The sequence below is a fragment of the Saccopteryx bilineata genome, chromosome 9, assembly GCF_036850765.1.
Source record: "Saccopteryx bilineata isolate mSacBil1 chromosome 9, mSacBil1_pri_phased_curated, whole genome shotgun sequence".
Lineage (NCBI taxonomy): Eukaryota > Metazoa > Chordata > Mammalia > Chiroptera > Emballonuridae > Saccopteryx > Saccopteryx bilineata.
The window spans coordinates 33178131-33205672 of record NC_089498.1 but is presented as its reverse complement, the minus strand read 5'-3'; the positions used below and the strand labels follow the sequence as shown (position 1 = coordinate 33205672).

The following is a 27542-nucleotide window of genomic DNA, read 5'->3' as shown; positions in this document are numbered from 1 at the left end:
GGCAGCCCTAGGATAGCTTTTGCACCAGCCACAGTGACTTCTCAGCGTTATCGCATTAGCCAGGATCTCTGGGCAGTAAATGCTGCCAAACAGACTAACTCACCTTAAGGGAAACAGGCTCATCTGCATGGCTGTCGATGGACACAGCACTGAAAGCTTCCTGCTGCGTGCACGCCGCATGTTGGAAGGACGCATGGCCACACTGTGGCACTGTGGCGAGACCAATGTGCTGCCTGGGCACAGTCCTCTCACCGCCCTAACAGCGCATATGTGTGTGTCAGGCCTGGTTCATGCGTCACATCCGCAGGGCAAGCTCCGCTCACGTGTCCTTGGCTTGCTCCCCATTGGCCAAAGGAAGCCACGTGGTCCGACCCTCGTGGGGCACCCATCTGCGAGTCCTAGTCTGGGGCTGTGGTTCTGACCCTGAGACCTGAGTACACACAGGGAAGGAAGACTGGGCGCTAAGCTAGTGGCGCAGCTATTTACTGTTGTTTGTGGTGTCTGTGAACTTGGACTGCCCTTCTAGCATGGCGCTGCCATCCCCTGGCCGTGCTGCTGCAGAGCAGAGAACTGACCAGGTGCATCTTCAAGATAGGATTTCTCCGTCATTCCGTGAAACTGGTACTAATACCTGGTTAGCAGGCCTCTCCCTGCTCACCGCTGCACCCCATTACCACAGGAGCACAGCAGCAAAGTTGGGCACATGAGCCATCCTGCGTGTTGGGGAAGAAAAAATGATTCTAGAAGTCATGCATGATCATACCCATGATAAAATCTGAACAATAAAGAAATGTACAAAATAAACACATGAACTCACCGGGCATTCTTCCCTCTGCCTCCACGTAGGTAGACATTGTAATCCCCCTGCTGCTGCCTCTTCGCTGTCCCTGAGCACACATTCCTCCAGAATCCCGGGGCCAGGACCAACCCATCAGAGCAGTGCCCAAACTTCCATCGTTTGTGGGTGTCAAGATAAGGATCCCCGTGCCCCTCGCTTTCCCACTTCCCCAGCCTGCTGTTGCCTCCCTGGGAATTCTGGCATCTGCAGAGATGGAGGTTCTAAAAACATGCCAGTATCCCTTATCCTAAAGTACAATTTGACTCTGCCCATCAGAGGGAGCAGCTGCACCTGGCTAGGCCTGCTCTCCCTTTCGCAATAGGCTGAGCTCCCGCTGCTTCTTGCTGATGTTGATGTTGATGTTGATGGCCCAGTACGGCCAGGAGCAGTGCATCTTTACCACACTGTGAAAGGCGGGTTCAGAGCAGCCTCTTTCCTATGCTTGTGCCCCCCAACCAAGTAACACTGGCTGAGGAGAGGCAGCGGGGGTCAGGGGGAGTTGGGGGGCGGGTGGTCTGGCAGGGATGGCCCAGGTCCCAGAGGCTTTTATTTTTAGCACAGGGACCACTCAGTAGTTGGCTCTGTCATTTGGCTCTTCCCTGACCTTCCCCTTATCTTCATTACAAAGGTCCCAGCCCCCATCTCTAGTCCCTTTAATGGAGTGCTGAGTATTATAAAGGCCTCTGCCTCACTGCAGTGCAATCATTAAATGGTTACCATGGGAGACTTTGTCTACCCTCTGCCCTGCTGAGGAGGGTGCTGGCAATCAGCTCAGCTTCCTCAGTGACAAAGGTGGGGGTGGGGACAGCCAGTTGGAGTAAAGGAGAGAAACTTATCCTGTGGCCTTGAGGGGCAGACATACCTGGATAACAATCTTGGCTAATTGTGTGACAGTGCCCTTAGTGTTGTTCAAGTGCTGGGCACTGCGTGGGAATTTTAATCACTGATAGCAGACACTGCTGTGCTGTAGGGTCTGTATCAGCTTGCTGGGACCATGACCACCACAACCAAGTGCCACAAACTGGGGGGTTATGATGACAGAGGTGAATTCTCTCATAGCCTGGAGGCCAGAAATCTGCAATCAAGATATCAGCAGGGCCGTGCTCCCTCTGGAACCTCTAAGGGAGAATCCTGCCTTCCAGCTTCCGGTGGCTGAGGCAATCGGCCTCCCTCGGTTTACAGCAGCATCGCTCCGATCCATGCCTCTGCCATCACTGGGCTTCTCCCTGGATGTTTGCATCTGTCCAGATTTCCCTCCTACAAGGACCCCAGTCATTGGATTTAGGGCCACCCTAAACCAGCATGACCTCATTTTATCTTAATTACATCTCCAAAGGCCCTATTTCCAAATAAGGCCACACTCAGGTACCGGAGGTTAGGACTTCAACATGCCTTTTGGGGGAACACAGTCCTACTTACTGCAATGTCCTTTTCATATCCCCCATCTTTGCTATTTCAATAAACATAAGCCTGACATCTGATTGCCAGCATCTGCAGCCCTTTGCCTGAGAGCTATTTGTTGTCACTGAAACCTATGTTGCCACCAGTGCCGGTGAACACCACTTCATACCCACCCCTCTGTCCTCAGCAGTGCTCAAGCAATGGCTGCCAGAAGTTGGTAGATGGATATTTCAGCCCTTACCCTTGGGGGATAACTCAGCCCTAGACTGGCTTTTTGAGGGCCCCCGAGATACTGAGCTCCAGGTGCTCAAAGTACAGCTGGCTCAATCACCTGTCCTACATTAGCTGCTTTCCAACTTCCCGATAAGTGTTTCTTTCACCTCCCACATACTGACATCAGAAACTTGGGGTTCACTTCTGGGAGAAGCCCCAAAAAGACAATAATAGACACTCAGTAGTCTTTCCCTGGGACTGGGAAGAAGGAAGCTGCACGGGCTTAACAAAGCCAGTATCTTCTTGAACTACCAGAAAGGCATCTTGAGCCTTTGGCTGCAGAAACACAGAAGCTGCAAAGAGTCTGGGAGTAAGAGGTTCATATTGGATTAGCCAGCTGTGTGGTTTGGGGCAGGTCACTTAATCTCTCTGTGCCTCCATCCCCCCTCCCCGCCCCTTTACAGTGGTGACAGGGGTCAGATGGCCTGTAGAATCCTTTGTGCATTGGGGACTATAGAATCCGATAGCTGGCTCCTTCCCAACCCTGACTTTTGACAACTTCTTTGCCTGGTTCATCTACTTATTATATTTTTATATATTAATGTTTTCGAGGAAGAGAGAGTGTAGAAACTAGGGTTTGTTTCTGAGGGGCAGTCTTGTTTTTTGTATGAATTCGAGAAAACATAACATAGTAACAGTAAAGTTTTGTCATTAAAAGAGAAAAAAATGATTTTCTTTATCCTATTTGTAACTGACATTTGTTCATATTTGGCAACAAGATAAAGTGGGAAGTGGACTGAGTTAGGGATCAGGCGATCTGTAAAGAACACTAGCTAGCTGTGCCTCTTAGTAAGTGGTGTGATATTGGGCAACTGTATTCATTCATTCAACAAATACATATTTATGGGCATGTGTCAGGCAATGTCTAGGATATTGGAGAGTCAGTGGTGAGCCAAATGGTGAGTTCCTGCCTTGCTGCTTACAGACTAATGAGAGAAAGCCATTATTTAGATAACCACTCAGGTATACATGTATAACATCATGATAGAAGCCCAGAAATGTAACCACAGTTTGATATGAAAGCAATAAACAAGATCCTGGCAAGGCCTGCAAGATTTGAAAAAGTCTCCTTGGTAATGTGATGACTGGACTGAGATGGAAATATGTGTATGTCAACCAAGTAAGGAGTAGAATAGAAGAATAGAATTTCTAGCTAAAGAAATGGCACATGCAAAGGCCCTGGGGTGGAAGGGAGCCAGCATGTCCTAGAAATAGCTCTGGAAGTTTCTTCTGTTTAGAAACAAATGAATATATAAAAATTCTTACCTCTCTCCAGGTCATTGTGAGTATGAAATGGAATACTGTATGGGGATGTGCTCAGTAAGTGCTTCCTTGGGAAAGCCAGACAAGGCTCTGAAGTTCCTCATCCTGGGGATAGAGGAACGGGAGGAATTGGGTTATAGGTCTCATGTAAGTGATTACTTCATGGTGCTTTTTTATTGCATGTGGGTCATGAGTCATTTGCTTTAATCTAATGTCTTAGTCTCATGAAGGTCACTGGTTGGGATTATTTCTTGCAGCTTTGTTTGCTTTAGTTTTGAGAATTAGGAGTAGCTTCTCGCCATACCTTCTTGCAAAGGATTCCCTTGAGTTTGGGGGCTTTCCTGACACCTGCGCCCTAGTCACTCAAAGCTGTCCTCTGCTGGCCACAGCTAGAGGTCTGGGGGCAGCTCTTAGGTGGGGCAAGACGCCAGGCAATGTAGACAGCTTTCATCTTTCAATTTGCAGGTGGAGATGGGACCACCACTCAAACCGAGTGGCCAATCTACCTCCTTTCCTTTCTTCTCTCTTTCTTTTTCCCTTCACTCACTAAATGGGTTTGCAAGCCCTGCCCTAAGCATTGCACATTCATGGCCTTATTGTGGTCTGCACAATAGCCCTAGAAGCAAACACTGCAAATTCCTTTGTATATATGAGTCAGGATCTTAGGGCAGTCAAAACACTTTCCCAAGATCCAAGATCCTGAGCAATAAAACCGGGCTGGCTTTACGGGCATGTGATCTATGCCCAGGGCTTTCCACTCAGACACCCTCCCCCCAACGTATCCCCCACCCCCTGCACTCCCCTCAGCTTTAGTAGTTTCTGAACAAAGGACCCACATTTTATTTTGCAGGGTCCCCCCGAAAATTCTGTGGCCAGTCCTGCTGTTAGAGTTGGGCTTCAAACCAGAGCTCTTCCCACACCCTATGTGGTCTTGCCTCCCCCAGAGCTATTTCTAAAATGCACACCTGTCTTCTCCCTGTTCGGCCCCCAAGGTGGCTCTCCATTACCTGCAGGACGAAGCATGTCGTTTCCTACTGCAGGGATTCTTCACCTGGCTGTATACACCTGCAGGAAGGAAGAAATAATTTGGGGAAAAATTACTGATGCCCTTGGCAATATGTTGGGAGCAATAAAACCAGAATTCCTGTGGGTTGGGCCCCAGCATTGCTGTGTATAAAAGTTTTCCAGGTGATTCTAATGAGTAGCCAGTATGGAGCACCTTAGTTAGAGGTCCTGGCATAGTTCCTGGCACATTCAGTGGGTGTTTCGTAAATGTCCTCCCACTTTCTAGAGTCATGAATTCACTAAAGACTCAGGGTGAGAATTAAACTGAGTTGTGAACCAGAGATTTATCTTTGGGTCCCATGCTTGTGTCAGAGTAGGAGCTCAATGGGGGGAGTTACCTGGGGTGCTGTACCGAGAACGTTCAAGTGGGGAGGAGGGAGAGAGACTGTAATACCGGTGGCTGAGGCCGGGAAGCTCCACATTGGATTCAGGCAGATGGTAGAGAAACTACAGAGCCAGAAAGTGTTGGGCCATTCCTGTTTAATAGAGTCTTTCAACGGTGGGCAAGCAAACAGGCAGGGGAAAGCCGCTTCTCACCACAGCAGGTGAATGAAAAGCATAAATGAACCCTCACAGTGGCAGGTGGGCAATCCTCAATCTGCCGTCTGCCCTGAGGGAAAGCACGTGTATTTAAAAAAAAATTAAATTAAATTAAATTTAATTATTTTATTCAGTGAGAGGAGGGGAGGCAGAGAGATAGACTCCCACATGCTCCCCAACTGGGATCCACCTGGCAAGCCCATTGGGGGCTGAAGCTCTGCCCATCTGGAGTGTTGCTCCATTGCTCAGCAACCGAGCTCTTCTTAGTGCCTGAGGCAGAAGCCATGGAGCCATCTTCAGAGTCCAGGGCCAACTTGCTCCAATCGAGCCATGGCTGCAGGATGGGAAGAGAGAGAGAGAGAGAGAGAGAGAGAGAGAGAGAGAGAGAGGTAAGAGGGGGAGGGGTGGAGAAGCAGATGGGCAGTTCTGTGTGCTCTGACCAGGAATAGGGGAATAGGAGCTAGGATATCCACATACCAGGCTAACACTCTACCACTGAGCCAACCAGCCAGGCCCACCCGCTGCTTTACATAGACTATACACATGTGGCACTGCCATGTGCTCATGCACTAATCAGAGACTGAGAAAGACTTGGAAATTAGGTGCATCTCTCTGAACTGATATTCACTCTTTGACTGGAAATAGCAGCCAATTCTAGTTGGGCAACATTTTGCCCCATTCTTAATTCCAGTACTTTGATGAGTGGATTCATCCCAACCATGGTCTTAGCAGAATGCATTGGCCCAGCTCAGGAAAACTCTTTCTTCTTGAGGAGATTGGCACCTGAGAGAGTTGGGTGCCATTTGGAACAGCCGGTGGCCATTGACCATGATGGCAAGAGCCACCACAGAGGTGGCAAAACTCCCTCGGGCTGATCAACCCCTGCTTGAACACTTGTGGGACTGGCAACTGGCCCCACTTAGGTGCTTCTCAAAGGTTACCTTATTAACATCAGCTGAGGTGTGGTTTCAAGGGGTTGGTTATGGATATCAAGACACCTTGGCCCTGGCCGGTTGGCTCAGTGGTAGAGCGTTGGCCTGGCGTGCAGAAGTCTGGGGTTCGATTCCCGGCCAGGGCACACAGGAGAAGCGCCCATCTGCTTCTCCACCCCTCCTCCTCTCCTTCCTCTCTGTCTCTCTCTTCCCCTCCACTGGAGCAAAGATGGCCCGGGCGCTGGGGATGGCTCCTCGGCCTCTGCCCCAGGCGCTAGAGTGGCTCTGGTCGCAACAGAGCGACGCCCCGGAGGGGCAGAGCATCGCCCCCTGGTGGGCAGAGTGTGCCCCCTGGTGGGCGTGCCAGGTGGATCCCGGTCGGGCGCATGCGGGAGTCTGTCTGACTGTCTCTCCCCATTTCCGGCTTCAGAAAAATACAGGAAAAAAAAAAAAGACACCTTTACAGCTCTTATCACTTAGGAAATTCCAAAGATTTTAGGATCTCTGTGCCAGAAATGGGGAGGAAAACCAAATATATATCACTTACTATAAATCACAAGGTCACGGGGGCTCAGGGATGAAGGACTTCTATCCTGAGCTGCTGAACTTGGAAAGTAAGGCTCAGAGTCTGCTTTGCACTTTCCATGTGAGAGTCCCCAGAGCAATTTGTCAGTCATCTAATTAAATAATTGACTCTCCAATGGAAAGCGCATAGAGATATGATCGAGCAAATGCAATTATCATCAAGTGAAAGCTTGAATTGTTCACAGTGCCATAGCCGATAAGTCAAGTGACAAGGAGTTGGGGCAAGGACAGCAACTTTCCTCAGAAAGCCGAGACGATGGCAGGCTAGTATCCCAAAGAACCATTTTGAGAAAGTATAGAATTCATGATTCTTTGATGTCCAGGAAAGGGGGGAAATGGGAGGGGTTTGAGGTCAGAAGGTGACTGCTGACAGCGGACATCTGGATGTCAGCAAGGGTCCAGGGGAAATGGTGAAAGGTCTTTCGTTTTCAGCCAACAAATTCCGGTTGCCGTGGTCCCTATCACAAGGTTTCTGTAAATCTTTTGATAAACAATCATTATTTTTTACATACCTTCTTTGTCTCCTGGGGGAGGTAGTCTTGAGCAAGGAGGTTGTTTCAGTAATTCCTAGGGTACAGGTAAGGTCCCTTTAATCATTAGCACACCTGTGTGCAGGACTGAGCAGAAGTTGCTAACTGGCGTGTTATGAGGATGGGGCTGGTTGGAGCAAGGTGGAGTCTGAAGGACTGATTATAGTATCTCATTCTGTTACATAGTCATCACGTGCCAGTGGCCAATCTGGGTGGTACATATGTAGGTGCTCACTGGGGAAATTCTTCCAGTTTTGCTATATGGTTGAAAGACTTCAGAAATAAATGTTTGGAAGAATGAACTCTTAATTCAAGTTTATTATGTCTCTCTCCTTTTCGCAATGCTCAATTTTCTTCAGCTTCTTTTTGATTACTAAAGTTGCTGGCACCGGAGCAATTACTTCTCGCAAACAAGTTGTCAGATGCCTCAAATGAATTTTAGACCTAATTTAATTCCCAATTTACTTATGAAAAAAAAAAATCCTAATTTCTCCAAATCAAATCAACCCTTGATATACCGGTGATGACTTTTTTCATAAAAAGCCAGTTGTCAAATGCTAAGCCAGTCACCCTGAGAAAGTCCGAAGGAATTAATGAGGACTGGGAAAAGAGAGGGGTGGTCAGAGCTTCCGGGACAAATGACAGATCCCAAGCACAGACCAAGGTGAGTTCGAGAGTGGCTGTCAGGATGAAGGGAGAGAGGTGACTGTGCAGAAGCTCGCTGCTTCCCCAAAACAAGGACAAACTGGGCCCCTAATGGTTGGAGAGGCAGGGAGCTAAGGACACATAGATGAGGAACTGGACGCTCTAAGCACTTTCCAAAATGTGAAAAATGTCTATGGAGACCAGTGGGTAGGAGTCAGAAGCTGAAAAGGTGCACTTAGCTTTTCCAGCCTCTGTAATGGAGACTGTATTAATTCCTAAAACTGCCATAACTAGAGACCACAAACTAGGGGGCCAAGAAAACAGAAATGTGTTTTCTCACAGTTCTGGAGGCTGAAGGTCCAAAGTCAAGGTGAGGGCAGGGTTGGCTCCTTTTTAGAGGCTGTGAGGGAGAACCAGTGTGTGCCTTTCTCCCAGCCTCTGTGCTGTGAGCAATTCTTGGTGTTCCTTGGCTTATAGACCCATCACTGCAGTCGCAGCCTCTGTTGTCACGTGGTGCTTGCTCCCCCTGTGTCAGTTGGCTTTGATGTCTCTTCCTCTTCTTTAAACGACCCCACTCACTAGATTAGGACCCATCGTAATCCAGCACGACCTCATTTTAACTTGATTACTTCTGTAAAGACTGTTTCCAGAAAAGTTTATATTCACTGGTACCAGGGGTTAGGACTTCAACGTATTTTTGGGGAACACAACTCAACCCATAACAGGTGGACAGGGAGAAAGGATTTAGGGAGTGGTGCTGGGTTGTTGCCCAGATGCGATGCTCAGATACATGTAGCAGGGTGAGGGGAAAGGCAAGACACACAGAGCAGCCAGCCTGGAGTCTGGACGGAGGAAGACTTGATAAATTAAGCATGCCCAGAGCTGCCTTCCTCTGCACTTCGCCTTTTATGTGGTCATTAAATAGCCTTACTGTTTAAGCCATTTGTAGTCATTGCTTGAAAGTGAAAGCATTCTAATTTTTTTATTATTAAAATAAAATATTTGACCATAAATGTTTGAGCTCAATGCCTTGATTTTGGGCTTAAACTTTAAATGCTTTCCTTTCTACCAATAAGAAGGAAAAGTCACGCATTAGTTATTTTCTTTAGGATGGGTGACTCAAAAGATAAATGAGGAACTTGTTCTTTTTTTAAGACATCAAACATGATTTCTTTTTAAGTACATAAAACCATGCTAAAAGTCCACCAAATGTTCTTTAGAAATGTAATTTTATAGTGCCTTTTCTTATTAGTAATATTTTGTTAATTTCACAAGTTAAATTATATTTCAATAAACTTACGTATAACAGAATTATCAACTTATAGTTTAACCTGCTATGGGGACAGAAAATTGCGCCCAGATGAAAAAAATGCACTTTCATGAAAATAAATCTAAAAGAACTAATAAGTTACTAGTTTTTAATAAATTCTTATCGAATAACTTATCCATCTGGTAAAATATTTACCATGCTCTTTTAAAACCTTTTTAATCAACTGAAACACTCAGGAAGTTTTAAATAATTGGATATCCTTTTGTGGCTTAAGAGTTGAAATTAATCAGGGTCAAAATGAGCTCCGTCCTTCCTCTGCTCTGGAAGGAGGTGAAAAAAAAAAAAAAAGTTAAAATTATTTTTTATTGAAGTACATTTTAATAAGAAGCAAATTGATTTAAAGTGATTCAGATCTTTGTGGAGTGAGGGCTCTTCAAGCTCAATTCCTTGGGCTGGAGGGCGAAGTCTTCATTGCACAGGGCTGGGAAGGTCACGCTCCTTTCCTAGCGCGGGTTGTTCTGGGTTATTAAGAATCAATTCCTGTTAAATTACCTTAGGACTGGCCCAGGCCTGAGTGATCCAGCAGGAGAATCTCTTCCATGCTCTCTCACTTCTTTATGCAGGGTTTTCCTGCGTAAGAAATAATATATTATATAACAGTAACAGACAGGGGCATTGATTGAAAACATGCCCCTCCCCCCCCCCCCAAGCACACGTGCTGTATCAGGAGATGAAAAGAAGAGCCTGTGAATCTGCGCGTTAATTAAGCCCCCCCCCCTCGGAGGAGGGGGTGCTTCTTACCTATAGTCTGACAACCAAAGTTGAGAGCTAAAGCCCTGGGTCTCACACTTGAGACAGAATCCCCTGGAGGGTGTGCGAAAACTCAGGCTTGGGGCCACACCAGGGCCTCTGCCTCCGTAGGGCTGGGCGGGCCTGGGCGTCTGCGGTTCTAACCAGCTCCCAGGTGCTGCTGCTGCACCCGCCCGAGACCGCATTTTAAGACCCCACTGCCTTACTGGGGTTCGGTTGAACAAATGATGTTCCTGGAATAGATTTTTTTTTTTTCCTCTGAGGAAAAAAAAAAACCCTCTCTCTATAGAGGTTTTGTTTAAACCCAAGGCAGACCACATACATACCTGTTCTCAGATATCATTGGACTGCCAAAGAATGGGTCTTGTTAGAGCTTTAGTGATTCTGGCTAGATGCCATTGCAAACCTGTCAGAACCAACACCAAACACACGGTCACGTAAGGAGGGAGTTATGACATCCAAAAGAGGACAGTTGTTAGTTCCCACGGAAGCAAACGCTTAGCATTTCAATGGTGTTAAATAGGGCATAAAGCAGACAAATTACCACATCAATTTCATTTCCAAGAATTCTTACCCAGTTTATTGTACTCTTTAGTACAAAAAGAGATTCTCCAAGTTTTGACTTGCCAAACACTAACTTCTTAAAGCATTACTAGCAAATCTTGTTCAGAACTCTCCTGGAATACAGATGAACTTCAATAAACCCAAGGAATTTCTGGCAGAGTTCACGGTGAGGGAAATGTTCTGAGCCAGTGGTTCCAGAGATCCTGGCTTAGCTGTGTCAGAAAGGCCCTACAAGGACTGCTTGTCATTATGGGGAAGACAAGGTTGGGTCACAGAACCTTGTCTGCACTTGAGAGAATGAGATTGACCCGCTAAAGAACCTTACGGTAGTTCTGTAGGAAGATGCTGGCACACATGCGTGTTTCATATAATCAACCTCTCAGACGAAACAGTTCTGACGGAAGGTCTGGCCGTAGCGATGAGGGCTCCCAGGCCCTGAGGCTGAGGTCTTTCTTAAATTTCTGCTAGCAAGATGGCATACATTTGATAGCCGGTTTCTCCAGAATATTTAAGAGTCATTCTGGGCCTAAGGAACTCAGGCTCTGAGGAACATCTGAGTTTGGCTCATGCCAGAGATGTCTGCCTGTGAAGGGGGGAGACTGGCCTGTGAAGGGGGGAGACTGATTTCTTTGATAACATTGCATTGCAGCCTTTCCAGCTTTGCAGTCTGTGGACCAGGCCAATCTCAGGCTGCTGTTCCACAAATAATTTGGACTCATCCTTTGTGTCAATGAGATTTGGGAGCAGAATCAGCCAAATTGCCTTCTCATATTCCCAGGAGAATGTATCATTAAAAGAAACAATCATGTTACTTAAATGCCTGGAAATGACTACTCTCTAATGATTATCCACTGCGCATCAATGTTAACGGCACTTTCTTCTGTATGACAGGCCTTGAGTGTTAAGATATTTAATATTTAAAGTTTATTTCTGGAAATACTCACTGGGTTTGGATGGCAGCTTCTAAAGACCTATGAAAGGCAAGAGGTAAATGGTTTTGGGAATGGATCTTTTGAAGGCTGAATAGAAGGAGAAAAATTCCACCTGGAAGATTTTCTGATGTCGCTGGCCCTCAGGGTTCTGAGACGTTAATGAGACAATGCAGGTGGAGGCACCTCACGCCCTGCTCAGGGCAGGACCAGCCATCGCAGAGGGGACGTAAACTTGAAGTTGAATTTGGCTAACAAGACATCACCTGCCAGGGAATCAGACATCCTTTTCTTAGAGCAGCGGTGGCACCATCTAGTTGTTAAAGCAAAAAACGACGCATAGGTTGAACTGAATGCCAGATAAGGTGTGCCTGTTTCGACTGTGTAAGTCGGGAGTGTCAGCTGGGTTGACAGGCTGGCAGAACCCCATCTGATTTGCTTGGTGGATCACATCACTGAGGAGCAGCTGTAGACAGTCCTCTGGAACGAGTTTCCAACCCTGATGTGCATGCAAGCTTAAAACAACCCCGCCTGGGCCCGCCTGCAGGAATCCGGAGGCAGGGTCTGGGTACTACCTCCTGTGAGGTTTTGAAATGTTCCCAAGGAGACTCTAATGTGCACACAAAGGTGACAATCAGCTAATTCCTGTTTAACTCTCTCTACTGCTACAATTCATCATCCAGAACCTGTATGAAAGAGGTCTGGGACAGGCGCTGTAGGTTGTCCATTCAATAGCCACCCTTTTCCTTTCTGATAGAGTCTGGTCTTGTTCTTCATCTCCCCTCCTCGGAGGGTCCAGCAGCTATTAGAGGAGGCCTCATCCCAGGCACAGGTTGAATCATGAATAGGTTAAGCTAGGGTTTCTGCACCTGGGCACTGTTAACCTTTGGAGCAGAATTCTTTGTGGTGGGGCCATCTGTCCGTGGATTGCAGGATGTTTGACAGTATCGTTGGTCTCACCCACCAGAAGCCAGAAGCACCCCAACCCCCTCCAAGCTGTGACAATCGAAAGATGAGAATCTCAGGGCGCAGCTTGTCACATGAGGCCTATGCTTTGCCAAGGGTTGTTTGAGGCACAGGCTGTGGGTAGGAATACCTTTGGGAAAACAAGGGGAAGGCAAAAACACATTTTCTCTCTGTGGGAGGCATGGAGATGGTCTGATGGGGGAGTGCCGTTCTCTGCCTGGAGTTGCCCTCCCTCTGGGCTTCCCACTGTGAAACAATACAGCCCCCTTTAGCTCACAGGGCTGTGCTTTGTTATTTGCAGCTAAATGCTTCCAAATGGCTTGACCCTGAATCTAGGTGATTCTTAATTATTGGGAATTAATTCTGTTCCTCTTTGGAAGATAGACATTTTGTCACTGACCAATAAGAATAATCAGTCAAAATATGTCTACAAAATAGAAATCTATTAAAATACCATCAAGATTATAACCATGAAGCAGGGTAGTATGTATGTGACGTGAATCTAATTTATGTATGTAGTATATAAACATTCTTTGGCCTTGTTCAAGGAGAGAGCAACAGAACATTACATTTCACCAGTGGTGGCCAGGGACGCACTGAAGCAGATGTTCCTTATCTATTAGATATAAATCTAATCCTAGGCAGGTGTCTGAGGAACCTTCAGGCACCTCTCTTGGTGAAGGTCTCAGCGTGGGAGGGCAGAGCATTAGAATTAAATCTCTTACAACAGTCAACCTGACTTGTACAAACTCCTTTCCAATTTCCAACATGATTGGTGGGGTCGATGAGTGTAACGTTCATCACAATCCCTCTGGTTTTCGATTCTGGGCAGTGACTCATGGTCCCCACCAAGATTTTCATTCATTCAAAAGTTTTATGAAGACACTGACGCTAAAAGCAGATGCTTAACATCAGTAACGAGAGATTAAGATTCCAGCTGATGGCTGCATGGGTACTATTTTAAGACATCTGTACTGTACTTACTTTTTTTAAATAAAGTTACCTTATAAGATGGTAAGCAGATAGGTCACTGGGGGAGAGGCATTATTTTTCCTCCAAGGTGGGTCTCAAAGGATAATTTTTGCTTGAGAGAAATGATGGGGGTGTTACTAAGTAAACTAATGTAAAAACTAGTACTTACTGTTCTGTCAGGGCAAACATTTGAGAAACTGAACTGGATTTGTTTCTATAGTTGTTCTCCAATAACTTATTTTGGAAAAAAAAAATGCTAGCCTAGGAGCACACATTTTCTAGCAGTCCTGAATACTTTCAATTCTAAATAAAAATTCACATCAAGATATTTATTATTTGAGTCATGTTTAATTGAAAATGTCACATCAGTCTTTTCGAACTGAATATCCACCGAGGAGGTGGGTTGATGATTCCCAGGTGGCTCTGACAGGTGAACGAACAGCCATGAGCAAGCTCCGCGGCCGCCGCTGCTTCTAGCTCCGTGCCCTGGTCAACTGCTGCCCAACGCTGGGTTCCTTCCAGGACTGACCAGATACAAACCAAACTCAGGGTTGTCAGGAGGATGAGAGCAAATAACGTAAACAAAATTCTGAGAACAGCAATGTTTACAATAAATGCTTTCCATAGGGCTATGACTAATTGTTTAACTGTTGCTAGGTAATTTTCAGGGTTAAATCTGACAACATATTGTGCAAATGCCTCCATTTTAATCCCATTAAAAATGCAAACTACACAAGATGTGAAAAAAAGAGGAACATAAATATCCATAGGAAACCTTCAATTTACAAACAGGATGCTAAAAAAGTTTCCCTTGAGTTGTTTGGAGGACGCTGTCCCCCTAGCAACAATGCTCTAAGTGTGGTTAGGATTCCAAGGACTAACAAAGGAAAATGAGCCTTTAATTACCTGAAATACTGTATGTTTGTTCTGATAAGGTCAAACACGATAGTACTTCAGTAGAAACCAAACAGTAGAGGAACAAAATTGATCGGCAAATAAGATTACAATGTTGAACACCCTGTGGCTTGACGGAAAGCAGGATTAACTAAAAGTCAGGTGAGGAAGCCGGTGTGGCCTCTGGGCCTGGGAGGTGAGGGCATCTAGTCCAACAGAAGGCTGCTTTGCTTGGTGCAAGCACCTCCATACTACTTAGATGGATAAGCCCGAGGTAGGATCTTCATTGGCCTTTAAATGAAAAACTAGTTGGGAGAAGAATAGAGAGGCAGGCATTTTCCTGCACAAAAAATTATGGCTGGAACTCGAAAGGGAAGTGATCTACAGACAGGTTAGAGGTCTTCATGGACTGGCTTTCATAGAGCAGAGGCTACAGGGCAGGGAGGGTATCTGTAACCCTGGGGAAGGGGGAGTGTGGTGGACCCAGGTTGTTCCAGAAAGGCCGCAGGTCACAAGACATAGTGAGTGTGGGGTAATGGAAGCTTAGTGGCCTGTCTCACTTCACATTGGCACTGCCTTAAGAGTTGAGGCAAACCGTCTGCGTGCACAGGCAGGAAGGTCTCACATGGGTCATGGAGCCCGTTTCTCCTGTGGCTGAAACGCTGCCTGGAGAACGGGCCGAGTGTGTGGCAGTGCAGGCGTTCGTTCAGAAATTGAACCCAATGCTATTTATTGGATTACTTGAACTGGTACCTCCCTGTATGTTTGGTTTTTACACCACACTAAATTCAATGAAATGTTAACTAGGTGGTAAGTATATATCTATATAGCTATAAAATCCTTGGCCAAATAACTTGACTTGCAACCTGGCAGGTGAGAAAGTGAAATCACATTTCTCTGCTCTGAGACCTCAGGGCCTTCAATATGCTAATTTACACTGTGAATTTTCCCAAAGTGAATCCAGTACAAGGCAAAGTTTCTGAACCCAAGCGACTATAAACCCTTTGTTCTCTGGAACTGCTCCAGGACTAGTGTCCTGGGGAACATACTGGGAAAAGGTTTCCGTCTTGCGCAGGGGAGACCTCAGCCCTCCTCCCGCATCCATCAAGCACCTCACATTCCCGAGGCTTCTCCGACAAGCCTCCACCCACCCTCCCTTTCCCTTTGGTTATTTGTATTTAATTGTTCCGGAGGTTTTAGCTCATAATCCAAAATGGTATGTGCCTTTTAATCTGACAATATAAAAAACCAGACAAATCATTTTGACACAAAGGAAACTTCAATAGCAGGATTTCAGGCACCTTTATTCACAGCAGGTATTTTTGGTCAGGGGAGCTTGCCTCAGGAATCTTTCCATTATTTAAGGAAGCCAACTCCTTCCTGAGTCCTCACTGACCTTCCCACCGAACCATTTCCACTTGCTGTTTCCTAGGCTTGAAAGCACCCACACGCAGGTTCCGTCTGCCTGGCTGGTAGGTTCTGGGGTGCACAGGGCTACACCTTGCAGCACAACCTACTGGCCATCAAAGGGGTGACTGCAGCTGGGTACTAATAGTGGTAAATTAATTTCATCACCGAAGAAAGTTACTCCTTTGTGTTCTCCATATAATTTATAAATAGGAAATATTTCTTAATATCATTGTATATTTGCAATACGAACAATCAAGACTGGTGATACAGAAAACTTAAAAATCATACTGTGTTCATGAAGGGTTTTCCTTTATGAGACAGTTTTTTTCTATACAAAATCCCTTCTCTGTGACAATCACATAGATCTCCTTCAGTCAATATTGGCCTCGAGGCTTAGCGCTCCTGACATTACAGTTCTGGGTGGCAAATATTATCATCCCTGTCTTCTATAGTCAATAATAAAACCATTAGTCTCCAAGAATTTAGGTAAGAAATAGTTTAAAACTTGAGTCTACTACCAGTCATTTATTATTTTCTGGTGAAGCAACTGGCACGAACTTAACATGATCTCTTCCTTTTCCGTTTCTTTTCCCAATTAGTGGCTCAAAGAATAGATGAAGTAACTGAGTTTTAAAATCCTGCCAGATTTTGTATAGTAACTATTGTAGATGAACATTGTAGGATCCTACTTAGTATTCAAGTCTCATGCAAAACTCTGATGATTGCCTCATGACATCAGGCAATTCTGTCATTTTCCATATTTAAAAACTCTCACTAAAGTGGCAGTGGTTACTATTCATTACTTTAGCATCTGACTTTAAAGACTCTGACATAAAACCACAGTTCAAGTCTGAGTTCTGGCAATAGAGTAGTGCCAGGTATTTCCAAATAAACAAATTTTAAATGTTTTAAACCACTCGAAAAGTATCACCAATACACTACTTGGTATTAGTTCAACAGTCACACTATTGAGAATTAAAGAACCCTAAACTCTACAAATGTTTTACTTCACAAAGTCTAATTATAACAGGATAACCAACTATATGTCTAATAGAAAAAAATTACACAGCAACTTTTATCAAACAGCAACTACTACAAAAGGAATAATAGGAAAAAAAAGGACTTCACAAAATACACTAAAAAATTTGACAATTTTATGCAGGAACTGCCAAAGTTTTAGTGTTTAATATTTAATAGCACAACTGACCAAGATCCAAGAGGTGAAGTTAGCATGTTCAAGAAACTGGGGTAGGAGGGTAGGTAATCACTCAATCAACTATTTAGTATGTGATAAGAAGAACGCACATTTTACAGTAGAAAATGTCTACATAGTAATTAACTGCAAAAAGCCATTCGGTCTTCTCTTGGCTTGTAAAAACAGTGTTCCAGATTTCAGTGTAAATTAGCAACCTATTGAAAAAGGAAAAACCATCAACATGTTATTCATTATATAAGGACAAATGGAAATGAATTTGTGAACTAAAAATCCTTTCAGAACCCTCTATTAAACTAAACTTATTTTCTGTGCACACACTCTAGCGGATCCACAATATATTTAATCGGGAGTCTTTATTAAAGACACTTCGGAATCCATTTCCTCCTCCCACGCCTTTCTCTGTATCATCCTTGTAACTCAAAGTCTTCAATCCTCAAGAGGATGCTCTTATTCACTTGATGGGATTTGAGATATGAACCCTGCAGGACACTTTCCAAACCATCTCTATATAGAAATAAAGATGACAACCCACGCAAAACAATTATGTGATTTACTCACACAGCGCATCAACCCAATCTATTGTCAAGATATCAACAAATGGAAGTCTTTTACATCTCAAACCTCTATTTTCTTGTGCTTCAAAGCAACTTGTATTTCATAGCAACTTATAATTTGGTCCAGCCAGGACATGCCCAGAAAATAAAAAGAGGAATATGGTCTCTTTCACTTCTATGTTCTGCTTGGTACTCTGGTTAGCTAAAAATTCTCAGTGAACTTTATTTTTATAGGGAATGAAAATGTTAAAAATGGGATGGGAGAAAAGGAGAAAAATGAAATTATTTTTGGGTTGTGACGAGGTAACGACCACACTCACATAAAGGATTACAATGAAGAAACCCACTTTGATGAGAGTAAGGCAGCCAACTGTGCAAATGGCTATCTTGTTATCCAGCTAGTTTTGTTTTGTTTTTACAGGGACAGAGAGAGTCAGAGAGAGGGAAAGACAGGGACAGACAGACAGGAACGGAGAGAGATGAGAAGCATCAATCATCAGTTTTTCGTTGCGACACCTTAATTGTTCATTGATTGCTTTCTCATATGTGCCTTGACCGTGGGCCTTCAGCAGACCGAGTAACCCCTTGCTTGAGCCAGCGATCTTGGGTCCAAGCTGGTGAGCTTTGCTCAAACCAGATGAGCCCACGCTCAAGCTGGCGACCTTGGGGTCTCGAACCTGGGTCCTTTGCATCCCAGTCCGACACTCTTATCCACTACACACCGCCTGGTCAGGCTAGCCAGGTAGTTTTTTTAATTATCAGTCATTCCTCTGGTGTCTGAAAACTATGAAGTGGAAACTGAAATTAACTCTAGGGTGAAGGTTTAATGTGGTCATAAGCCAGTTCATTCATCTCAGTCACAGTTAGTTATTGTCCTGGTGTTTACTGTGTACAGTACGTGTCCCCAAAAGAATCCTTAGAATTTATAGCATTTATGAAGGTGGCAATGTCAGTGCTTGAGTTATCCCTTTTGAAACACACACACACACACACACACACAAACCAAACCACTAAAATCTGCCAGTGATAAGAATTTTCAGGCCAACAAAACATACTTCTTTGTTTTTGGCTGTAATGATATAAACTCAGTGGTTATCTAATGTTAATCAATGGTCTTAACTAATGGGGATATAAGTCTAATAAATAAAAACTGGGAACATGACTACATCAAAAGTTGTACTGACATACACCATGCGCACACCGCCCCATCCCTCACCTTCAGCTCTTCTGGGCCGCAGGTATCTTGTTTTCCCCTTCCAGTTCTTCCACCCCGGCCTGCGTCATGAGGTCTGCGATGTTTTTCTCCAGGTCATCAATGCGACTACTCATGTCATCAAGTGGTGAAGTTAAAGATGAAGCACAGCAACATCTCCCATTTCTATTTTTTCCCTCCAGGGCCCTGCAGACCACAACCTTAAACACAACTGTCTTAATGGAATTGGTTTTCCAATTCCCTTTGGATAGTTATACAGTCATGTGTCACAAAAGACATTTCCATCAACGACTGGCCAAACATGTAAGAGTGGTCTACCATATAGCCTACATGTGGAGTGGGCTGCACCATCTGGTCTTCTGTAAGTACACTCTAGGACCGTGATGGGGAACCTTTTTATAAAAACCGCCCACTTTTGCAGTGCTGGTCAACCTGGTCCCTCCCGCCCACTAGTGGGCGTCCCAGCTTTCATGGTGGGCATAGCAGAGCAAACAAACGGTGCCTGGCACCTCACCTCGACTGGCTCACCATGAAAGCTGGAACGCCCAGTAGTGGGCAGTGGGGACCAGGTTGACCAGCACTGCAAAAGTGGGCGGTTTTTATAAAAAGGTTCCCCATCACAGCTCTAGAATGTCTGCATAAGGACAAGATCACCTCATAACACATGTCTCAGAATCTATCCTGTCATTAAGCAGGCATGACTATAATCTCCTGGTTAAAAGTACAGAGACCTTGGAAAAGGAATAAATCCCAGCCCTGCCCTTTATTGGTGATGGGCTCTGCGCAAGTTGTTTTACTTTGCTAGGCTCCTGTTTTCTCGTGCGCTAAAATAAAGGTAAAACCAGAATCGCTTCATCAGGTTATGGTGAGGATCAGGGAAAAGATACACATAAAATGTTTTGCTCACAGTCAACAATCTTAGACATTATGGTAGAATGCAAGTCCCTTGAGGCGGGCATTCAGTTGTCTCCCTGGCTCTTCATACAGTACTTTGCACAAAGGGCACACCCAAGCTCAGTAAAAACGTGAGGTGAAGGTGGCCTGAACGCCATCCATTTATTACAACACTACGGAGAAAACAGGATCCAGACACCAATAAGAAGACGACTACTAATGCAAAGGATATTTCTTCCAATGATCTGGTCGGACATGGTCTGAAATTTATCTTGCATCTGCTGCAGGAGTGTCTGCACCTATGAAACAACAAAACAAAACACCCGACGCTTACCCTGAGGCTCCTTCAAGGGGTGAGGACAGGAGCCCCGGTCCCCGAAGGAGACTAGGATCCTGGGTTCCTGCCTCCATTCAGCCTCCTCGCAGCTCCGTGGCCTTCAGCAAGGAGTTGCCCTCTCCAGGCGTCAGTTTTCCCAGCTGTCAAATTAGACTGAAGGGTCGGTGAAGCCCCTCCCCGTTTGGGCCCCCGCTGCCATTCAAAATTCTTTGGGCCTTTTGGTCGTTTTGACGGCTGGGGTGGGGTGTGCGGGAGGGGCTGAAGGGGGCCTGCGTGGAGGGCTGAGGGGTGCGGGGCTGGGGGGTGGACCAGGGCGTTACCTGGGGTGCGGTTCGGGAACAGGTGGGTGGGGGGTAACGGGGGTCGGGCCTGGAGACGTCAGAAAGCGCAGGGTGCTATACCCAGCGGCCCGGGGGTGGGGTCAAGGGGACCGGAGGCCTCAGCAGGAGAAGCCTCTAAAAACACGCCGGCTCCGCCCTGGGGTGCCGCGGCCTCAGGCGCACACACACACACACACACACACACACACACACACACACACACACTCATGACCCTTACCACCGAGGTGAGATCCTGCACGGTCTTGGGGTCAGTCTCGGCCATCTCCCCGGTTCCCAGTTTGGCGGTGATATCTCCGACCGACACTAACACTTCCGTTTGTCAGCAGACGCCCCCAGCGGCTTCTTCTCGCGACGACAAGTGCCAGGCGCGCGACCGCGGGGTGTTGTGGGAATTGTAGTTGATATCACGCGCCGGAAAGGCCGGCAATCTCACGCTTCCGTTCCGAGAGAGGCCCCGCCCCTCCTCCCCGCTTTGCCTAGCTTCACTCCATCCAGCACTCCTCTGCCCTTTCCCAGCCACACCCCAGCCACGCCCCCAGCCACGCCCCTAGTCACGCTCTGTACTCATCCCCGATGGGTAAAAGAGGAAGAATCACTGCAATAGGGCCAACCATTGAAGGGGTGGTTTCGACCTTTTTCCAGGCTGTAGGTACAGGCCACACTGGTTTTGGGCCCTGTCGGGTCTCACTTGCTGGGCACCTACGAGGTGCCAAACTCAGGCCTGGGCGCTGCCTGCACTCCAAAAAAAACCTCTTAAAAGGCCCTGGCCGGTTGGCTCAGTGATAGAGAGAGTCGGCCTGGTGTGCAGGAGTCTAGGGTTCGATTCCCGGCCAGGGCACACAGGAGAAGCGCCCATCTGCTTCTCCACCCCTCCCCCTCTCCTTCCTCTCTGTCTCTCTCTTCCCCTCCAGCAGCCGAGGCTCCATTGGAGCAAAGTTGGCCCAGATGCTGAGGATGGCTCTGTGGCCTCTGCCTCAGGTGCTAGAATGGCTCTGATTGCAACAGCATCGCCCCCTGGTGGGCGTGCCGAGTGGAACCTGGTCAGGCGCGTGTGGGAGTCTGTCTGACTGCTTCCCCGTTTCCAACTTCAGAAAAATACACACCCCCCCCTTAAACACTTGGAGGGGAAACTAAGGTCCCAGGCCCGAGGGGCACCACCAGCATGCACACAGCTGCTCACCTGAGGGCCTGGTTACGCCCTCGATCTCAGTGTTTTTCCTCCTCCCCATGAGGGTTGAGAGGAGGTGCCGGTGCAGTGGGGCAGGTGGTTTTTAGCTTTTAAAGTTAAATACGTTCTTGAGGGTGCAGAAATCACAAAGTCCACTCTTGTAACTGCCCCCAATCAAGAAACATTTCCAGCTCCCCAGAAGCCCCTTTTCTTTCACCCACACCCACCACTCACAAGGATAACAAACGTCCTGACTTGAACACAATCGATTCCTTTCGCTTGTGTTTCAATGTCATATAAATGGAATCAGACAAAGAGGCCTTCTTAGTGACTCGCTACTTAAAGTCAACATGATGTTCCCTGGTGTTGAGTCGGGAAAGTTTCTGGCTTGGTCAAGGAGGGAGCAGCGTTTGGTTAAGAGACTGGATTTGATTGTTTAAGGAGGGGACACTGCTGAGCTGGGACCTCAAGTTCCAGTTCCACAGGTGGTCTGGAAAGTGGGTCTCATTGGCAAGGGGTAGGAGAGTCCTTGACTGAAGGTCTGGCATGTCCCCACAAAGTTTGCATTCCTTATCTCATTTAAGGACGGTATTTTGGGGCCAGAACTTGATTTTAGCCGTAGAGAGTGTCTGCCCCAGTGTCTAAAACAAACCTGTGGGGTTGGCCATGGAGGGCATAAAACTCAACTCTCTTCACCCAACTTCACTCCCTGACCCCAACCTTGCCCTCCCCAACCCATATCCCATCCCTGCACCCCTACCCCATCTTCCTTCCCATGCCAAAGAGGCAAAACTCTTTATAAGCAGTTGTTGTTAACTAGTATTTGGTTAGTGCTTTACCCGATCTCTTAAAATAAACCTCTCTCAGTGTTTTAAGTTAAACCTCAGGAGAACCCTATGATACAGTTATCACCATTTTACAATTTTGAGAAAACTGACACAAAGGGGCTGAAACTTCTAAACCAGGCAGTCAAATTAGGGAGTAAGAGACAGGACTTGAGCCCAGGATTTTCTGACTCTGCCTTCTTCTTTTCCTATCACTCTAGAATTCTTTGAACTGTCTGAGTTTAGAGCAGGGTTGCTCACCAGTGGCACCACGGGCATTTTGAGTCCCCTAATTCTTTGTTACTGTGGGGTGGGTGCCCTGTGCCCTGTACATTGTGGGACTTCTCCCCAGTAGATGCTGGTAGCACCCCAAGTGTCTCCTGGGGTGGGTGGTGGTGGGGGGATCACCCTCAGCAGAGAACCACTGGCTTTAGAGGACTCGAGAAACATTGCTAGAATTCTGTTCACTTGTTCTTCATGTATGAATTTATTTTTCCTTGGGCCATCTTTTTGATACTTTTCCTCTGTACATATTGAGACTGAAGAATGGTATGAGTTTCCTAGGATTGCTGTAACAAAGCACCAAACTGGGCAGCTTACAACAATAGAAATTTATTGTCTCACAGTTCTGGAGGCTATAAGGCTGAGATCAGGGTGTCGGCAAGGTTGGTTCCTTCTGAGGATTCTGACACTCTGTTCTGTGCCACCCTCCCAGCTTCTGTTGGCTGCTGGTAATTCTTGATGTTCCTTAGCTTGTAGACGATCCTCTGCTTGCATCACTCCAATCTCTGCTTCCATCTTCCATGGCCTTCGACCTCGTTGTGTGTGTCTCTTCTTGTGGAGTATGGGCTGCCCTACTCCAGTATGACCTTATCCAAACTAATTATATCTGCAAAAACCCTGTTTCCAAATAAAGCCCAACTTCAGGGGGTTAGGACTTCAACACGTCTTTGTGTGTGAGGGGGCACAATTCAACCCATAATGGTTGGTAAAGTCATACTGCTTTAAATTTGTATCATACTTGGTATTTTATAAAGCGTTGACATGAAGCTCTGGAATCATTTAGCTAGTAAGTAATCAGTACTGGGTAGGATTTCAGACCTCTTCCCTTTGGAGCCCAAGCACTGGGGCTACCGCACCTTGCACAGAAGTCTGGACACCAACATCCAGATTTCTAGCTACCTCTGGCTTATGGTTGCAAGCAACACAGAACACAAATTAGCACTCAGACCTGGAGGGGCATGTGGATGTGCATGTGCATGTGTATGTAAATGTGCATGTGCATGTGTATGTGCACATGTATGTGCATGTGTATGTGTATGTGCATATGAGTATGCATGTGTATGAGTATGTGTTTGGCAGGAGACTTGAAGGCTTTTTATCCAAATTGAAATTTTCTTTACATAAATAGCAGGTAAATTTGACACTTTTTCTGGTGGATTATATATATATATATATATATTTGGCACTTAAAAAGACAGCATAGTCTCTCTGGTTGAAGGCTAAGGTCTTTTAAAGAGCTATGGTATGCAAAAGCTTCATTAATTTAGAGTCATGGCTGATATACTTACTTCGTAAGGTTGACACACTGAACCTAGTTGAATATTGTTCCATTAACAAAACTACTATATTATGTGTATGGCACTAGTAATTAACCTTTAAAACTTTGGTTTTGAACATCCCTCGTTTTAAACCTTTAAGTGTCATAGTTGCTTATCTCCTCTTAGCATTTTTTTAATAGCTCTTTCTAGACTAATTGCATAACTGAAGCAATTCTCTTTTTCTCCTTTGAGATGGCTTGGTTTTACATGAGTTTAATGTGGTACTTTTATAATTGTTCTTTGGTTCAAGCTGGGCCGCTCTCCCCACACTCCTCCTTTCCCAGATCTGCACTAAGGAAGGTGGTAATGTACAGCATGTCCGCACTGCATGAGCTGTCGTGTGTGTCTGCCTTGCATAGATAGAGAAGGAATGATCATCACAAGTCCTTGGAGAATTTCTCATTCATCCTTTCCTTAGTTGCACCTGCATAGCTCTGCTATGACCCAGCCCTGGCCTAAGCCACAGTTCACCTGGTTTTCTCCCATGTTGCCAAACGCTGCTGCTGAAGAATCCCACACCTGCTGGTGTGGCACGGCAGCAGTTTCAGGATATGATGCCTTGTCCTTCTGGCAGCCTGGGCTGCATTCCCTCCCAGCCGTTAGTGGATAGTTTAAACCTTTCTAGTCTCGTCACACCCATAAATATAAATATGTAAAACATCTGGCCCATAGGCATCCTTCCCCTCCTTTCATTAAGGATCTCACTAAAGTAATTTTCTTGTTGTTTATCTGTTCTATCTATCTATCTATCTATCTATCTATCTATCTATCTATCATCTATCTGACTATCTACATCTATAACATCAATCATCAAGCTATTCATTTATCATCAATCTATCATCAATCAATCAGTCACCTATCACCAATCTATTATCTATCTACTCTACTCTACTCTACTCTAATCTGTCATCCATTTGTCTTTTTCCAAATCAGAGGGATTTGAGTCTTAGAAAAGCAGAAAGGAAAGAGTGAATCATTAGATAGGCAGCATGTGGTTTTAGTCTTGGTATTTAGAAATTGTAGGCCAAACAAAGCACCATTAAAAATTTTTTAAAATTTATTTATTAAATTTTGAGAGAAAGAGGAAGTAAGAGAGAGATTTGTTGTTCCACTTATTTTTGCATTCACTGGTTGCTTTTTTTTTTTTTGCAAGAGAGAAAGAGATAGAGAGACAGACAGACAGCGACAGAGATGAGAAGCATGAACTCATAGTTGTGACACCTTAGTTGTTTATTGATTGCTTTCTCATATGTGCTTTGATGGAGGGGGACTCCAGCTGAGCCAGTGATCCCTTGCTCAAGCCAGTGAGTGACCTTGGGCTTCAAGCCAACAACCTTTGGGCACAAGCCTATGATTCCACACTCAAGCTGTATGAGCACGCACTCAAACTGGTGACCTCAGGGTCTTGAACCTGGGTCGTCAGCGTTCCAGACTAATATTCTATCTACTGTGCCACCACCTGGTCAAGCGACTGGTTGATTCTTGTATGTGCCCTGACCGGGGGTCAAACCTGCAACCTTGGTGTATCGAGATGATGCTCTAACCAACTGAGCTACCTGGCCAGGGCTCCAGAGCACCACTTGAAAAAAAAATCCCTTTCTTTGCCCTGTCACTGTGTTTAAACTGTACTAAAGATGGTCTAAGACCAAATGCACACATTAAAAATCCCAGATAACCTTTATTTGAATATTTTACAAACAAGTTACAACTTTTTTTTGCAACTACAGAATAAATCAAATGTTAATTTACAACCCAGAAACTATACGCAATTCAGCAACTAGAGCCCAAAGGAACTGCATCTACAATAGAATTAGGTAATTTTAAATGACAAACTTTTATCCCTTTTGCGTGTTTATTGAAAAAATTCATTTAAAATGTCTGAATATTTTTATCTTGGGGTAATACTATCATTATGTTGGTATTAATGTTTAACACAAGAACAGTGTTGATATGCGCATGACAACACATCATTTTTTCCCCAAGTAGCCTCATTTTCAACTCTTTAATTATCTGAATAGATAAGAAAAGAATTTATTATTTTCTAAAGAAAAAGCTTTGAAAAAGAAGCAGAAAATGGAAAAGTTCAGCATATACTAAGAATGCTTCTTTGAACCACTTTCTCAAAGGTTCAGAGCTTCACATGGAAAGTAACTGTGGTCTAACTCCACCTGCTGCTTCTCAGACAGCACCTGGGAGCCAAATAAAGTGGACCAAAGACTCGCTATGCTCTGCCACCTTCTGACCATTGGTGCTGTGACAGTGATGTCGCGTGAGTGACAGGGAGTTGCTTTCTGCCTGCTGGATTTGATGACTAGATTATTTCTGCTTAAATTATAGACTCGTTCTTAATTTATGGAATTAGAGTTCTTCTCTGAAATCCTTGGTCACACATTCATTCCTGCCAGTTTTTTCTGTCTCCACATATTTTGTATATGCTTTAACATAAGAGGAACCCATTTTGCATAGCACAAGAATTGTTCATTGCTTTAGATGAACAATTATGGAAGCATCTTATCATCAGATTAGGAGACGAATCTCAGCAGCCAGATGGAAAGAGGGGATGCATCACCTTTGGGAAAGGTGTAAACCAGGGGTCCCCAAACTATGGCCCGCGGGCCACATGCGGCCCCCTGAGGCCATTTATCCGGCCCCCATCGCACTTCCGGAAGGGGCACCTCTTTCATTGGTGGTCAGTGAGAGGAGCATAGTTCCCATTGAAATACTGGTCAGTTTGTTGATTTAAATTTACTTGTTCTTTATTTTAAATGTTATATTTGTTCCCGTTTTGTTTTTTTACTTTAAAATAAGATATGTGCAGTGTGCATAGGGATTTGTTCATAGTTTTTTTTATAGTCCGGCCCTCCAATGGTCTGAGGGACAGTGAACTGGCCCCCTGTGTAAAAAGTTTGGGGACCCCTGGTGTAGACAGACTATTAGATTACTATTATTGTTATTACTATTACTTTTATTATATAGTAGTTAAACAGAAAGGTGGTTTGTTCTTTCTCAGTGCTCACCTTTCTCTTGGTGTGATTTACCTGTTGATTCAGGCTCAAGTCACCTACACGTGGGTAGATCAGCGTGCCCCATTTACAGAATCAGAAACTGCTGGAAGAGCCTTTACAATGTGTCCACAGCCAAGCACAGCACAAGCTCATGAAAATCCCACACCACTTTCTCCTTCAGCTTTCCCTCCCCTCTGTTGTTTTGGCTGTGACTGACTGGGTCCCTGGGAGGCCAGAGATTTTCTTTTTGGATAACTGAGGTGTCTAATTAACCTGGTGTACCTGCTGACAAGCCATGGGATAGGAGGGAGGAAATACTTAAGACAATTATAATATCTTGTACAGGAAAAATTTCTAAGGTTCCAATAGTAATTTTGAATAGTGTTAACAGTTCCTAACAGGAAGTTCTTAGAATGAAGAAAACATAGAAGGTCTGTTTAGTTGGTCTGGATAGATAGTCACGCTAATTGGGGGTTCAGAAGAGAGGGTCCTGAAGCAGACG

The 27542-nt window shown here is 45.3% G+C and overlaps 1 protein-coding gene and 1 long non-coding RNA gene across 3 annotated transcripts; both read right to left on the bottom strand.

Moving 5' to 3' along the window:
• Nucleotides 1-32: 32 nt before the first annotated feature.
• Nucleotides 33-10306, bottom strand: LOC136312860 (uncharacterized). Of its 2 annotated transcripts, XR_010727069.1 has the most exons (6): nucleotides 10144-10306; nucleotides 9895-9972; nucleotides 4783-4840; nucleotides 3779-3880; nucleotides 818-2095; nucleotides 33-713 (listed from the first exon to the last, which is right to left on the bottom strand). It is a non-coding gene; the product is annotated as an uncharacterized lncRNA (long non-coding RNA). The 2 variants fall into 2 exon arrangements; XR_010727070.1 differs by lacking the exon at nucleotides 818-2095.
• A 5454-nt stretch (nucleotides 10307-15760) lies between these two features.
• HSBP1 (heat shock factor binding protein 1) lies at nucleotides 15761-20813 on the bottom strand. Its single transcript, XM_066243035.1, has 4 exons — nucleotides 20660-20813; nucleotides 19997-20063; nucleotides 18874-18994; nucleotides 15761-17297 (listed from the first exon to the last, which is right to left on the bottom strand). Exons 1-3 carry the CDS (start codon nucleotides 20702-20704, stop codon nucleotides 18876-18878), a joined length of 231 nt encoding a protein of 76 aa, XP_066099132.1. The 5' UTR covers nucleotides 20705-20813; the 3' UTR covers nucleotides 15761-17297; nucleotides 18874-18875.
• Between the last annotated feature and the right edge of the window lie 6729 nt (nucleotides 20814-27542).

What these genes read in the sequence shown, in the direction of transcription:
- HSBP1 (XM_066243035.1), bottom strand. Translation starts at nt 20,704, where the DNA reads ATGGCCGAGACTGACCCCAAGACCGTGCAGGATCTCACCTCGGTG. An exon ending in TGCAGGATCTCACCTCGGTG is followed by an intron (nt 20,064 to 20,659) that starts GTAAGGGTCATG and finishes GTTGTTTCATAG; the next exon opens with GTGCAGACACTCCTGCAGCA. An exon ending in CGACCAGATCATTGGAAGAA is followed by an intron (nt 18,995 to 19,996) that starts ATATCCTTTGCA and finishes TAACTTCACCAC; the next exon opens with TTGATGACATGAGTAGTCGC.